General features: G+C 41.2%; 1 protein-coding gene across 2 annotated transcripts in view; it reads left to right on the forward strand.

Moving 5' to 3' along the window:
* MYO5C (myosin VC) overlaps positions 1 to 15,807 on the forward strand; it is a 191,596-nt gene that overhangs the window by 97,253 nt on the left and 78,536 nt on the right. For both annotated transcript variants that reach the window (XM_030189295.1, XM_030189302.1), the window contains 5 exons: positions 976 to 1,073; positions 4,337 to 4,423; positions 4,506 to 4,617; positions 6,189 to 6,400; positions 8,532 to 8,697. In XM_030189295.1, the coding sequence (XP_030045155.1) occupies positions 976 to 1,073; positions 4,337 to 4,423; positions 4,506 to 4,617; positions 6,189 to 6,400; positions 8,532 to 8,697 (675 nt within the window). The remainder of the gene's footprint in view (positions 1 to 975; positions 1,074 to 4,336; positions 4,424 to 4,505; positions 4,618 to 6,188; positions 6,401 to 8,531; positions 8,698 to 15,807) is intronic.

Here is a 15,807-nt window from a genome sequence, read left to right on the forward strand (position 1 = left end):
CTTTGGCTCTGGGTATGGCCTGTTCTTTGCCTATTGTGCCATTAGGTGGTTTTATTGAACCTTCCTGTTTTTAAAAAGTTTTCTGTAGAGTTAATCAGTGGTATTAGGTGTGATGGACAGTGAGGCTTTATAACCAGTGTCTGGCTGAATGGTGCTTAAGAGGGCAAGTTATATGGTCTCGGTAGTAGTAAATGTCTTTTTTTTTCCCTCCCTTATTGGCTTGAACCTTCTCTCATTTTGAGGATTTGCGGTAGTAGATTTCATGAAATTCCCCCCCCCCCTCACCTTTTTTTCCTGCTGTTTATTAAAACACGTATGCCATTCCTTTAACACTTCTTATAATATATTTCAAGCAACTTTAGTAATATGGAAATAAGAACAGAATATATGTAGTCTCAGGTGTTCCAGCAATATGTGCATGGGGATTCTAGACATTTTTGTTTCAGATTTTGCATTGAGGAAGGTTCATAAACCATTAACAGCCCTGATGATGATGTTCCTTAGGAAAACAACTGATGAGATTCTCTAAAAATTACTTTGGTCCCTGTTGCTTTCCACATAGATTGAGATTCAACTATGCAGTGTTTTTCATTTTAAAAAATATACTTAACAGCAACACTAGCTTCCAAAAAAAACATGTTTTTCTGCAATGTTCATTTGCCAATAAATCATATACCACATTAGATCTCAGGAGCCTGAACCTGATCGATCGATGGAGTATAGGCATATTGAACTATCTTCAGTAGCTATTTATTAGAAAATGCAAACTTCGGGCCTTTTTTTTTTTTTTACTCTGAAACTAAACTAGATAGAAATGCATTCTACAATGGAGAAAGAATTAACTCTGAGGATGTAGCTGAGTGTGATTTTTGTATTATTAACAACTGTTGTATATCAAACCAAATATAAGGACTTGATGGCCTGATGTCAGATGTATTAATGTGTCCATTGAATACTGTCGTGTCTGTGTTATAGTTCCGCAGTTCCCTGTCTTTACTCATGGAAACACTTAATGCCACCACGCCTCACTATGTCAGATGCATAAAGCCAAATGATGAGAAACTTCCATTTGAGTACGTATACATTTAGTGAACTTAAACTGCCAGGTTTTCAATACCGTACAAATAAATGAAACTTATACATTTATTTGATTTGTATTCCCATTGTAGCTTGTTTTGATGTTATGTGTGTATTTCAGACACAAGTGTAAATATATATTTCCTAACAAAATGATGTGTGTATAAATAGAAGGGCAGTTTTCAGACCTTTCACTTTGGGTAAAAGTCCACCATTACTTTCCACACCAATTATGCTCCAGTTTTGAAAACGAAAACATGATCAATACTTTTGAGCATTTCCTCTTGGAGATTAAAGTAGGAGCCTATTTTGTAAAGGCACATAGGTGACTCTGTTGTCTTTATAACATCTGTATATCAAAAAACTCTCAAAGTTTCATAATATAACTTAGTTGGACCATCATACAAAAGGAATATAGTTCACCATGGTCAAATGTATAGAATGGAACTATTTCCATTGATACAATCTTCAGTCTGTATTTTCAGTCACCACTAATTTTCTTCTAAGTATGATTTCTCTTCATTTCACACCTATCCAAAACAAAATAATTTCCAATTCCCTTCTCAGAATTCTTTTCATATATGATATTGTGTTTGGAGCAAGACTCTGTTTCAAGGGCTCCTGTCTATTTCAAAAATGCTATTGAGCAGACCTGTGCCCTTGAAACAGAGCCCTGCTCCAAACACATGTAGTTAAAGAATGGTGCTTAGGTGAAATTTTGACAGTTATTTGTGCACAAACACATGTAAATGCCATTACTCTATACAAGATGTAAATGTTACAACCTATGACCATAGAAGTACGGGGAGAGGGGGGGGGGCCTTTGGGGCCTGGGCTCCCAATTTGGGGTTCAGGCCCCCAAAATGTGCTGGTTTGCCTGCCAGAGGTCCCCAAGCCCCACGAGCAGAAGCTTTCCTGTGATAATATTCGCCACCGCACTTTCCTGCCCTGCTTCCCCTCCCTCGCGCACATGCTTAGTTTTAATTTTCACTAAAACTGAGCCATGAGCATTAGGGTGGGAAAGCAGGGCAGGCAGCGCAGCACCAAGTATCACTACAGGAAGGCTTGTGCTGGAAGGGCTGGGGAATCCCCGCCAGGCCAGGTATGTGGGGTTGTGGTGGGTTGACGGGATAAAGTGTGCTCCCTACTTTGGACTCGGACCCCCCACCCCAATCAAGGTCTGGCTACGCCTTTGTTGTGCACACAATTTTAAGCACATGGAAAGGCATTTTGGGTGGGGGTGGAATCTGATGGAGTAAGGGTTTACATGCAAACTTTCAAAATCAAAAAAGCATCTTAGCAAAACTCCCTGCAGAAAGTTATCCACATAAGGGATAATTTTATAAGGAGCTGCCTAAATTTAGATGGGAAGAATGCACAGAAATGCTGGTATATTTTGACGTGTACACATGTAAATGACTAGCAGATGGCTGTTATTCTGTAACATGCACTTGAAATTCATAACGCGTAGTTTATGGGTGGGCATCCATATAAGCTTGGGTGAAATGCAGTGTTATGCATACACATTATACAATACTATAATCTGTGCATATACTTTTCCAAGTGAGGCATGAACATTTACATCAGCGTTTGCAGCTAGAATATGCATATGCTTTTGGTATGTTATGCTGGTATTTTATGAACAAAAGTAAGCACCTACCTTACTTTATAGAATAGGCTTGAAGTAGGTGCCCAAATGTAAATGCCCCTTTAGAGAATTATCCTCCATGAGACTAATCTTCAATCCTACGCACGTCAATTTTGAGCTACCGCCTGGCTACCGTGTGGCCCGGGCAGTAATTTCATTTTCTATGTGCGCCCACTACGCGCCCTGGAAAATTTCTGGCATGCAGCGCTAACTGGGCAGTAATCAGCATTGTACTTGTGCTGACGATTACCATCTGGTTAATTCGTGAGACCTTACTGCTAAGTCATTGGGTGGCAGTAAGGTCTCAGGCCCAAAATGGATGTGCACCAATTTTCATTTTGCCGCACGCCCATTTTTGCCCCCCCCCCCCCCCCCCCCCAAAAAAAAGGCCTTTTTAGCATGTGCTCTGAAAAATTGACCTGCGCACGTCCAATACACATGTCTACAGCGCAGGCCATTTTTCGGCACTCTTTAGTAAAAGGGACCCTTAGTGGCTATTGTATACAGATTTGCTCCCTGTCTGTGTCTAAGCATGATGTTCTACGATCCATTTTTGTGTAACATGCATACCTTTACTTCTTTATTATTTTAATTTTTTTTTCGTTCCAAATCCTTTTTTAAGTCTGTTTTTAACAGGATCAACTTTCCGAATCAAGAACATTACATAACATTAACAGTAAATAGAACATTTAATAGAACAGTAAATAGAACATTCATATTTAAAAGGAAAGAAGGCACAAATCAAATCCAAAACAAGAGCTGCATATTTGTTGTCCAAAGTAGAAAGGGATTGCAGTCCTCATCAAAATTTGTCTTATAATTTTTCAGTTCCCTTCTATATATAGACATTTGATAAATGGTCTGTTGTTAGCTGCTAGATCTGTCATCGTTAGGGCATTGAGACGTTCTTTCCCGCGATCTATTGCAGAATGTCTCAATACGGTTTTGATGATTTACCAGATAGAAAAATTAACATACTTGTACTCTTTAGGTTGGGGAGGCAACAGTACGTGTAGTTTTACATTTTAAAATCTAAGCACACTAAGCTGAGCTCAGAAAGGGATTTGCTGATGACGCAGGTGCAGATTTCACAAGTACTTTTTTTCTAGGGCTGTTTTCAAAAGGAAAGCCTACCTTCCCTTTGAGAATTTATGCACCATCCTGGGTTAAAGTACCCACAGACTACATTGAAATGCAGTTTTGAAAATGGCCCTAATAAGACAAAAGAACTTCAAGTGCAGCTTTAAGTTAGTCCAGTGTTTTTGTAACTCCCATTACTCTGTCTATTTGATCCACTTCTGCTTACACCCTGTGCTGTCTATTGAGATGTTTTATTGTATGTAGCATACTGTACCATATGTACTGTTTGAATATTTTTACTGCTGTAATTGATGCCTATGTTTGACTTATTTTTGCTGTACATCGCCTGGAACATATTTCTTCAAAAAAGACAGTAAGTAAATAAAAAGAATATTTAGTACAGGTTTTGCTATGTAATCTTTCTTGCCCTGTTTAAGGAGGGCATTTTTTAGTCTTTCCTTTGTTATAAGGAACAATATTTAATAACTGAATGGTTTGAGATGGTTTATGAGTGCCTGTTTTGGATCTCAGATATGACTCCAGAAGAGTTGTTCAGCAGCTCCGAGCGTGTGGGGTTCTGGAGACTATCCGGATCAGTGCACAGAGCTATCCATCCAGGTACACTTTTACTTCATTTGGTTATACTTTCAGAAGTATTGTAGTTTTATTTATATACTTGTGTTTTGCTTTTGTTTCATAGGTGGACATATATTGAATTTTTTGGCCGTTATAGCATTCTCATGACACAGCAAGAGCTTTTGTCTAATGACAAGAAACAGATTTGCAAGACTGTGTTGCAGAGGCTAATTCAGGTCAGTCTGTCTATGCTAGTTAAGTACATAAGTATTGCCATACTGGGACAGCCCGAAGGTCCATCAAGTCCAGCCATAAGTACCTGACAAGGTCCCAAGCAGTACAACACATTTTATGCTGCTTTTTCTAGAAATAAGCACTGGACTTTCCCCAAGTCCATTTTAATAATGGTCTGTGGACTTTTCCTTTAGGAAGCCGTCCAAACCCTTTTTAACCCCATTAAGCTAACTGCTTTTACTACATTCTCTGGCAACTAATTCCAGAGTTTAATTACACATTGAGTGAAGAAATATTTTCTCTGATTTGTTTTAAATTTACTACTTTGTGGCTTCATTGCGTGCCCCTAGTCCTAATATTTTTTTGGAAAGAGTAAACAAGCGATTCACGTCTACCCTTTCCACTCCACTCATCATTTTATAGACCTCTATCATACCTCCCCTCAGCCGTCTTTTCTCCAAGCTGAAGAGCCCTAGCCACTTTAGCCTTTCCTCATAGGGGAAGTGTGCTATGTGAAAGTGTTTGCTGGTCATGAGCTTAAGCATTTGTGTTTTGGCCATTAGCTTTTTTTTTTCTCAGCAGTAAAACAGCATAATATCTCTTGCAGTGGAAATGAACAGATCAGGCAGTTTGAAATCTAGAGATGTTTCTCATTATTGCATCCCTTTACACTTTCTAAATAAAGCTTTCTACCTCTTGTATATTATATTTTTATGATGCTGCATTAGGTACATTATTTGGACTCCTGCAATGTGTGTAGTGGAAGGGAAGGGAAACTGGGTTTAACTCATGCCTTTTGAGGAACATTAGGTTATTTTCCCCGTCTCTTAGAATCTAACAGCTCAATATTCAGCTGGTGGTGGTCAGTGCTTTTTGAAACACTGTTCACCATGGGCTGAATTACGCTCCAATGTTCAATGCTGGCACCTATGCGGGTTCAGGCACTAAATATCTTGGATCTGCCCAGGCTCTGGCTAAAACCAAAATGGAACAGGGCAGGCACAATATTTATCCCACTTCCTGGTTAGCTAACTGTGTAGTGGGATGATTATCAAGTTTTATTTTAAATGTGCTGCTTCTCCTGAAACCAGCTCCCAAGAGCATTGGCCTCCTCCCAATCCCTTCCTCCCCCCCCCCCCCCTCAACAAGAACCTACCCACTTCTAGACCCCCCCCCCCACATGCCTCCTCCCCTCCTGAAGCCCCCTCCCCCAATGCATCCCCTTCTTCCACAAAGTCAGCTGTATCATACTTTTCTTGGTACCAGTGTTTTCATGTTGTTTTTGTTTTTTTTTTAAAGCCTAGCTAGTGTGTGAATTTGCTTAGTTTCTTCACATTAAGCAATATTGAGGACCAAGGCTATCTGTTTTTTATTTTCTCAGAGTTGCTTCTTGAGATGGTTCCATAAAGCTGCAAAGTGCTACAATGGTTCTTATGTATTCTAAAAGAGCTTAGCTGCTATAAAAAAGGATAGAGGGCCCACGGGTCTGCAAGCGGTGTGGTCTATTTTTTAAAATGGCTTCTAAAGTTTTTAAGCAGTAATTTTACTTAACATATCCCATTTTCTTTTCTAGGATCCTAACCAGTATCAATTTGGAAGAACCAAAATCTTCTTCAGAGCAGGTCAGGTTGCGTATTTGGAGAAACTCCGATCGGATAAATTAAGGAATGCCTGTATTATGATCCAAAAGAACATGCGTGGCTGGGTTCAGAGGAAGAAGTTCTGTCGTGCCAGACTAGCTGCAATTATAATTCAGCAGTACTTCCGGGGACAGCGGGCTGTTCGGTAAAATTTTTAGCGTACTTTGTGGTTTTTGGATGTCATATCGACATGTGTGTAGATACACATCTGTTCCAAAATGTAGGCTCTATTAGTTCTGCCTGGAATTTCTTGTTGCTTTAATAAATAACATATGAAGTTCTGTAGCCAGAACAAGGGAAGAATACAAAAACCATTGCCTGTTCTTAGAGAATACCCATGAGATATTTTCTTATAGTGATTAGGAGTAAGGCAAGAAGGCATGGTTGTTTTATCTCTTTCCTGCCTCCCTCCAGTAATATTGTGGGACTGCTCCAAACCTTCCATGTGCTGCAGGCAGAAATGTTGCTTGGCTGGGAGATGGACTACCTAAAAATGCCCCAAGCTACTTTCCATATTGTAGTTCTGACATGATACAGCATATTGTGCTGTACAATGCAGGGGCATAGCCAGACCTCGCGGTGGGAGGGGGCCAGAGCCTAATGTGGGGGGCACATTTTAGTCTGCCACCCTACCACTGCCTCCCCCCTGCCACTTTACCCCCCCCCCCCCACCTTGCCATACCCCACAGCAGCAAATACCTTTGTTGGTGGGGGGTCCCCAGCCCCTGCCAGCTGAAGCCTTCTCCAGTGCTGGTTTCCGGTGTCACCGCGTTGCCTGCCCTGCTCTCTCTTCCTCACGTCCTGCATTCTCCTTTAAGTGAAACTGAGCTCAGTTTCACGTAAAGAAGTGTGCAGGACGTGAGGAGGAAGAGACAGCAGGGCAGGCAACGTAGTGGCACCAGAGACCGGCACTGAGCAAGGCTTCAGCTGGCAGGGGTTGAGGACCCCCGCCAGCAAAACCAGGGGCCCAGATGAAATTTGGGGGGGGGGGGCCCAGGCCCCTGTGGCCCCACTTAGCTACGCCACTGGTATGATGCCTTACACTAAGAGCCTTTCAAAGATGTAGACAGGAGAATTCAGATGTCCAGCTTGGGACATGGGGAATTCCATGCTTGCCCCAGGATTGGTATCATGGAATGTTTCTACTAATTGGGTTTCTGCCAGGTACTTTTGACCTGGCTTGGCAACTATTTGGAAACAGGGTACTGGACTAGATGGACCATTGGTTTGACCCAGTATGACTACTCTTATGTTCTTATTTTACAAGAACCTCAGCCAAACCTAGAGCCTTTGGTAAAATAAGTGCAGGACTGCATGTGTGTATGTCTTTCCATGCCCAGCAGGAGCAGTGATTAAAAAGAAGCCCCATATGGGAGAAAAATGCATGTACAATACCTACCCACATGTATATATGGGCAACCTTTTGAAATTGCTCACTGTTGCCCTGATTTTGCCTCCCATTGGCGTTGTTTCCCCCCCCCCCCTCTCCTGATCATGGCTGCTAGCCTCTGATATCCCTCCCCACCTCTCATGATCATGTTTGATCCCCTACCTCCTGAACACCCCCGATTCCCCTCCCAGCAACACCAAACAACCCATTCCCAATGTTATTGGGAGGGTTCCTGGCTTGTAGCGGGAGTAGGAGTGATGCCTATTTGTGATGGTCCTGGGTTCCAAATGGCCACCGTGAACCCTAGTAGTAATCTCACAGTATTACTGCTAGAGATCAACCTGCCAATTGGAAGGGGGGGGAATTCTGCCCAGGGGAAGGTACTTAGTGGGGGCAGATTATATATGATCATGGAGGAGGATCAGGGGAGGGACATCAGTGGCCCATAGCTATGATTGGGCAGGGGTGGGGTAACCATATCTTGGGGGAGGGTGCTCTGGGGGGGGAATGAACCTCAGCATTGGCACCTGCCCCTTATAGCAGGCTCTTATATGTGCCTGGTTGCAGGTGTAAAATTAATATCCAGATTCTTTTCTGTCTGTGTGGATTCCCTTTGTAAGATGCAGCATCCACACCACTATAATAGGCTTGTCCCTCCCCATGTCTGTGTGGTGAGTATCATCTTGTATAAATAGTTCCCTTTTCTGAAATGGCTTGTACGTATGCCGCTCTACATGTTTAAAAGCTGTTGCTTACATGTGGGGATGCTCCTAAAATAATAACCCAAATATTTTTAACCTATTAAGATCATTTCACCTTTTGGGGACATATATTTTAACACAAATGCTATCCCTAGAATTAACTTGACTTTTGTTTTCTAATTAAGACAAGCCATAAGTGCAACGGCTTTAAAGCGTGCCTGGGCAGCTATAATTATTCAGAAGTACACTCGTGGATTCCTCGTTCGTCGGCTTTACCAACTTATCATTGTGGCTACTTTAACCATACAAGCATTTACTCGGGGTTATTTGGCAAGGAAGAAATATCGAAAGGTATGTCTGTCTGTAAATCAAGTCAGTGGTATCAACAAACTTTTAGAACACTAAAAATCTAGAAGCAGTGAGACTGTTACTGCCTGGTTTATTTTTCTGGAACCTTCATTTTGCATGCCTGGTAGCACTATGCAAATAATAATAATAAGGTAGTAAAAAGAACAAAGGCATTTGTGGTTTAGCTCATGCAGATCCTTCTGATATTAAAACACCAGGTAGCAGTGTATATCCTTTTGAATATCATTTATTATGGGGCTAAAAGGAACTGCATATGCTTATACCATGTAAAGCAAAACATGTCAACTTCTATTGCTATTTTAATATACGTGAATAGTTTTCACCCCTGAAAGCACTGTTGGGCACTACTTTGTAAAAAAAAATATATTAAAGCTACTAGTTACTGCAAGGAAAAAGTAATATATTACAGTTACTAGTTACTTGTTTAATGAAAGTAATATGTTAAGTTACTGTGACAGTCATATGTTACTTTTAGTTACATTTTAACTCATGGATATAAACAGTTGTTTCGGCATTACATAGAATTAATTCTATTAAGTGGAAATCCATCCATTATCAAAGAAAACATCTAAACAGAAAATGCTCAAGTCCTCAAATAATAGGGATCAATACAATAAGAGAGAGATTTAATTCAAATAAGGGGGAGAAAACCATGAAACTAGCTAGCATATGAGCAGTGCAGAAATCAATTAAACATTATCTATGTTCAGCCGTTCTCAGTGTGGCAGCACCAGGCAGAGCCTTCTTCTGGCATCAGTGCCAGCAAAGAAACAAAAAACTTGTTCAGCTTGATCATAGAGTTCCAGTTTTTGAAGTGTCATTTAGAAATTTGTCCAATGACTACTACTACTACTTAACATTTCTAAAGCGCTACTAGGGTTATGCAGCGCTGTACAATTTAACATGGAAGGACAGTCCCTGCTCAAGGAGCTTACAATCTAAAAAGACAGGTGTACAATCTAAAGACAAGTGTAGAGTCCGTTTGGTAGGTAATACTATATTTCATGAGAGGTTAGGTGCCGAACGCGGCATTGAAGAGGTGAGTTTTAAGCAGAGATTTGAAAATGGGTAGGGAGGGAGCTTGGCGTTGGGGTTGAGGAAGATTGTTCCAGGCAAAGGGTGAGGCAAGGCAGAATGAGCGGAGCCTGGAGTTGGCAGTGGTGGAGAAGGGAACTGACAGGAGGGATTTGTCCTGTGAGCGGAGGTTACGGGCGGGGACATAGAGGGAGATGAGGGTAGAGAGGTAGTGAGGAGCCGCAGACCGGGTGCATTTGTAGGTAAGGAGGAGAAGCTTGAATTGTATGCGGTATCTGATCGGAAGCCAGTGAAGTGACTTGAGGAGAGGAGTGATGTGAGTATATCGGTTCTGGCGGAATATAAGACGTGCGGCAGCGTTCTGAACGGATTGAAGGGGGGATAGATGGCTACGTGGGAGGCCGGTGAGGAGTAGGTTGCAGTAGTCAAGGCGAGAGGTAATGAGAGCATGGACGAGAGTTTGTGTGGTTTGCTCAGATAGGAAAGGGCAAATTTTGCTGATGTTGAAGAGGAAGAAGCGACAGGTCTTGGCAGTCTGTTGGATATGCGCAGAGAAGGAGAGGGAGGAGTTGAAGATGACTCCGAGGTTGCGGGCAGATGGGACGGGGAGGGATGAGGGTGTTGTCAACTGAGATGGAGAGTGGAGGAAGAGGAGAGGTGGGTTTAGGTGGAAAGACGAGGAGCTCGGTTTTGGACATGTTCAGCTTTAGGTGGCGGTTGGACATCCAGGCAGCAATGTTGGATAAGCAGGCCGATACCTTGGCCTGGGTCTCCGCGGAGATGTCTGGTGTGGAGAGGTATAGCTGGGTGTCATCAGCATAAAGATGATACTGAAAACCATGAGATGAGATCAGTGAGCCTAGGGATGAGCTGTAGATTGAGAAGAGGAGGGGTCCAAGGACAGATCCCTGGGGAACTCCAACAGATAATGGGATGGGAGTGGAGGAAGATCCATGAGAGTGTACTCTGAAGGTGCGGTGGGAGAGATAAGAGGAGAACCAGGAGAGGACAGAGCCTTGGAACCCAAAAGAGGACAATGTGGTAAGAAGTAAATCATGATTGACAGTGTCAAACGCAGCGGATAGATCGAGCAGGATGAGGATGGAATAGTGGCCTCTGGATTTGGCGAGGAGGAGGTCGTTGCAGACTTTAGAGAGTGCTGTTTCTGTCGAGTGTAGAGGGCGCAAGCCGGATTGACGTGGATCTAGGATGGCATGAGAGGTAGATTCCTTGTATCAAGACACTGTTTTTGAAGTATAACATCTTCTAATGCTTTAACTAAAACAGTTCCTATTACAATGAAGGACTAATTGCATTTCAAAATGTTTGTCATTCTGCATCTTCTTGGAGTCATAATTTGTCTGCCCATGCTGAATAGCCTTTTCAACAGGATCACTCGAAGGCAAACCTGTGTTGTTTATTTATTTATTTATTTCTCCATTCTTATATCCCACAATTATCCAAAAACAGGTTTCGGTTCAATGTGGCTTACAATTATCAGGAGGGATTACAGTCTTAGTATTTGATCACATGTAATTATGGAACTTTTCGACATATAAGGTTAGCCATATTTCAACAACAGTGCCTTGATATGAGGAAACTGTGATACACTGATCACTTCATGAGAATTGTTATTTAGAAATAGGTCCAATTCAGCAACAACATCACTTCTGTAACTGCCATCAACATTCTGAAAACAGAAGAAGCCATCTTGATCACCTCAATCGCTGCTGGATGAAGCTGGTGCAGTTTGTTCTGATGACAGCTTTACTGGTTTCATTGCTTCAAAAAGAAGTTCTTTGTATTTTTTCTTAATTTAGCTGTCTTCAACCCAACAAAAATGAAACTGTGGCAGCATTACTGCAGCCAGAATCAAATCTTTGTGGTCAAGTTCATGACCAAAACGCTCATCGAGCCCATATTGAAGTGTACGAACCAGAGGTGAGGCATATTTAAGGTCTGTACCAACTTTAGTCAGCTTCGTATTCAACATGACCAAAGTGGGCAGCAAAAAGCTCAAATAACATTTAGCTTCATTTTGTGGGATGTCTACAGAAGCTGTTAGTGGACTCATGACCAGTAGTACTCACCCAGAAAAATTACTTTATGCTCTCTGGTTCAATTGAACAGTTGACTGAACAATATTTTATTTCTTTGCTGGGATTAATGTCACTTCATCAGTCTCAGGTTTGTGGCTCATCAGACACAAATTGCACCTAACGTAAATATTTTTTCGCTTTCTAAATCAAAAAAATTGATATAGAGTGCTTAAATGTCAAAAAACCCAGTCATCTTTATCATTTCCTGCTGCACACTTGAACAATTTCATGCAAAAGGAAGTTTGCTGGAAACCAGAAACAACCCAATAATGATGCAAAGAAAATTGGATGTGCATCACTAAAAAGTAACTATATAAAGTAACTAGACATTATATTACTAGTTACTGAAAAATGTATTACATTAGGGCTCTGTTTACTAAGCAGTGCTATAGGCGTGCTACTGTTTTTAGCGTGTGGTAAAAATTAGCGCACACTAAAGCTACAGACACCCATAGGAATATATGTGTGTCTCTAGCACTAGCGCACCTTAGTAAACCTTAGTTATTTCATCACATTTGCATGAAAGTAATCATTACAGTTACTTGTTACTGCCTGAGAGTACCTCTCTATGACTAAATGCTTGTGCATCAGTGATTCCCAATCTGTGGCTCGTAATCTCAAATAAGATCACAAAAGTCGCATTTGGGTTCACAACCTGAGGGTCAACAACCCCCCCCCCCCCCCCCCCCAGTGACCTGTACTTCCTGTTGAGACCACACAGCTGTTGCAGAAAGAAGGGGATGACGGCAGCATTGGGTGTGATGCTGTAGCAGGGCTTGAGAGCAACAGCATCGATGGAAGGTAGGCCTCCAGTGGTCACATACTTTCTTTTGCCATGGACAGGAGCATCCTTGTTGGATTATTTGTAGTAAATAATTAGCAGATTTTAGTACACACAGCTTCAGCTTTAGAAATGTTAATTTCTTTCTTCATCTCTCTCTCATTCACCCCTGAATAATTCACTGCTGAGTCACTTTAAAGTTGAAGTAACAAAACATCTGTTTACTCACAGTTTGTAGTTAGATTATAATCAGACAGGCTTATATATACATATTACTATACATTTGTATTATCAGCTCCTTCCATGTGCTTAGATGGTAATGGATGCTCACACCACCATAGATCCTCTCAGGTTAGGAGAGATCATGAGCTCCATGTGCTCCATGTGCTGTGTGTGCTGTGTCTGACTCCCACAGGAAGTTGCATAGCTGTGTGACCTCTCTAAGTAATTCACATCAGAGGTCACAGAGTAATCACAGAGAAATAATAGGTGACAGGCAATGCATGTAAAAATACAATTACATTCCAACAAACCCCTTCTCATGCATAACTGTCATGCAATTATTTATTCATACAAAGTCCAAGCTTTATACGCAGATTCACAAAATGTTCTCTGGGTAACGGTTTGGTCATGATGTCAGCTGTCATCTCACTGGTGTGACAATAGTGTAGACTGATGACTCCTTCTTTTGCCAACTCTCGCACGTTGTGGTATTTCGTTGCGATGTGCTTGGTGCGTGACTGAACCTTGTCATTCTGTGACAGTCGGATGCAGCTCTGATTATCTTCCATTATCTGGATTGGTCTCTTTTCAGCTATTCCGAAATCCAGCAAAAGTTTTTCAATCCACATCAGTTCTCTGCACGCTTCCGATACGGCCACATATTCAGCTTCTGTAGAAGACAAACTCACAATACTTTGTTTATGACTGGCCCATGAAATTTGTACATTTCCATACATAAACACATATCCACTTGTGGATTTATAATCAGAATGATCCCCTGCCCAATCTGAATCACAGTAACATATTAGTTTTGGATTACTATTGGCTGAAATCTTTAATTTACAATCAATGGTACCCTTTAAATACCTTACCATCCTTTTAACTGCAGTCCAATCTGATTTGGTAGGTGAGCTGACCCTTCTGCTCAAAATTCCTACTGCATTTGCTATATCAGCCCTGTATGTGGTAGCTAGATATAAAAGCTTACCTATGGCTGATCTATATTGGATGTTATCTGGTAAAGGTTCTCTTACTGTTTCATCCTTCAGAAAATCAGTGATCATGGGAGTGCTTACAACTTGGGCATCTTGCATACCTAAACTTTCAATAAGCTCATTTATTTTCTGCTTCTGGCTTAGAAGATAAGAACCATCATTTTGTTTCTCAATTTCTATACCAAGATAGTATGACACATTACCAAGTTCTTTTATCTCAACATTGTGGTTTAAACACTTTACAATGTCCTTGTACTCTTGCTCACTTTTGCTTGCAATGAGCAGATCATCAACAAAAGCTAAAATGTATGCATATTGTCCATTTGTGCACCTAGTGTACAAACATTTATCTGCTTCACCTTGCTTAAATCCTAAATTTGTCAATATTTCATGCAATTTTTCATTCCAACATTTTTCACTTTGCTTTAATCCATAAAGACCTTTGTTTAATTTACACACTAGCTGTCTTTGTTTTGTATTTATGAAACCTGTTGGTTGTTCCATGTACAAGTCTTCAGTTATATCTCCATGAAGAAACGCTGTTTTCACATCAATGTGGTTGACTTGCATGCCTTTTGAGACTGCAATGCTCAGAAGTGTTCTTATTGTCGTGTGTTTCACTACAGGTGCAAACACTTCATCAAAATCTTCTCCATATTTTTGAAGATATCCCTTTGCGACTAATCTGGCTTTATACCTTTCCACTTTTCCTTGTGCATTCCTTTTTAACTTGAATACCCATTTGCATCCTATAGCTTTCTTGCCAGGAGGTAATTTTGTAAGAATCCAAGTATTATTTTTATCCAATGCATCAATTTCTTCTTGTGCAGCTTTATGCCATTCAGCAGCTTCTTCTGCTGGCATTTTCTCAATTTCATCCCATGTTAAGGGCTCTTGAGCTTCTGCTGACTTTGTTAGGTAAGACAGTCTTGGGGGTGGAACACCTTTGTTTTCCCTGGATGAGCGTCTGACAACAGGTTGGTCTGACCTTTCCGCATCCTCTAAATCTGAGAGTTCTTCTCCAATTGATTCCCCTTCTCCAACTGTACTGTCTTCTTCAATGATTCTTTCTGTGTCTGCTTCCTCTGCCTGTTCCTCGTTAGATACAGATGAGTTGCTTTCAGACATCTGCCTTGGTATGGCATTTATATACACTGGCATGTCTATTATGGTTCTAGTTTCATATTCTGGATGATAAGGCTCATCTGGGATAATCCAGCCTTTATCAACCCTTTTGTTTTCATCAAAATATGTAACATGTCTTATGCCAACAATGCCAGTTTTCAGATTCAAAATTCTATATCCTTTGTGTCCTGGAGCATAGCCAACTAAAATGCCCCTTTCTGTTGTGGAATCCAGCTTATGCCTTCTTTGCTTTGGTACATGAGCATATGCTGTACTTCCAAATGTTCTTATGTGTGACAGGTTTGGCTTCCTACCATGCCATGTCTCATGTGGTGTGCGCTTAGCGCCTTTAGTTGGCATTCTGTTTTGTAGGTACACTGCTGTGAGAATGGCTTCCCCCCATAGTCTTTTAGGGAGATTGCTATCTGACAGCATACATCTGGTCATTTCCACAAGTGACCTAAATTTTCTCTCTGCAACAGAATTTTGCTCTGGTGTATAAGCTACTGTTGTGATATGCTGAATGCCTTCTTGTTCTAGAAATGTGCGCATGCTTTGTGAAATGAACTCACCACCATTGTCGGTCTGAAGAACCTTTGGTTTTCTTTCAAATTTATTGCTCACCATGGCTACGTATTTCTTCAGCATGTCTGTGACTTGACTTTTCTCTTTCAGCAAATAGGCCACACAATATCTAGAGAAATCATCCAAGAATATTAGCACAAATCTGTTATTTCCCAATGATGGGATATTAAACGGTCCACATAAGTCACTGTGTATTAAGTCCAGCACTTTATTACTCCTATTTCCTGTGTATGCAGGAAATGAGGGTCTC

Source organism: Microcaecilia unicolor, chromosome 1, assembly GCF_901765095.1.
Source record: "Microcaecilia unicolor chromosome 1, aMicUni1.1, whole genome shotgun sequence".
Taxonomy (NCBI): Eukaryota; Metazoa; Chordata; class Amphibia; order Gymnophiona; family Siphonopidae; genus Microcaecilia; species Microcaecilia unicolor.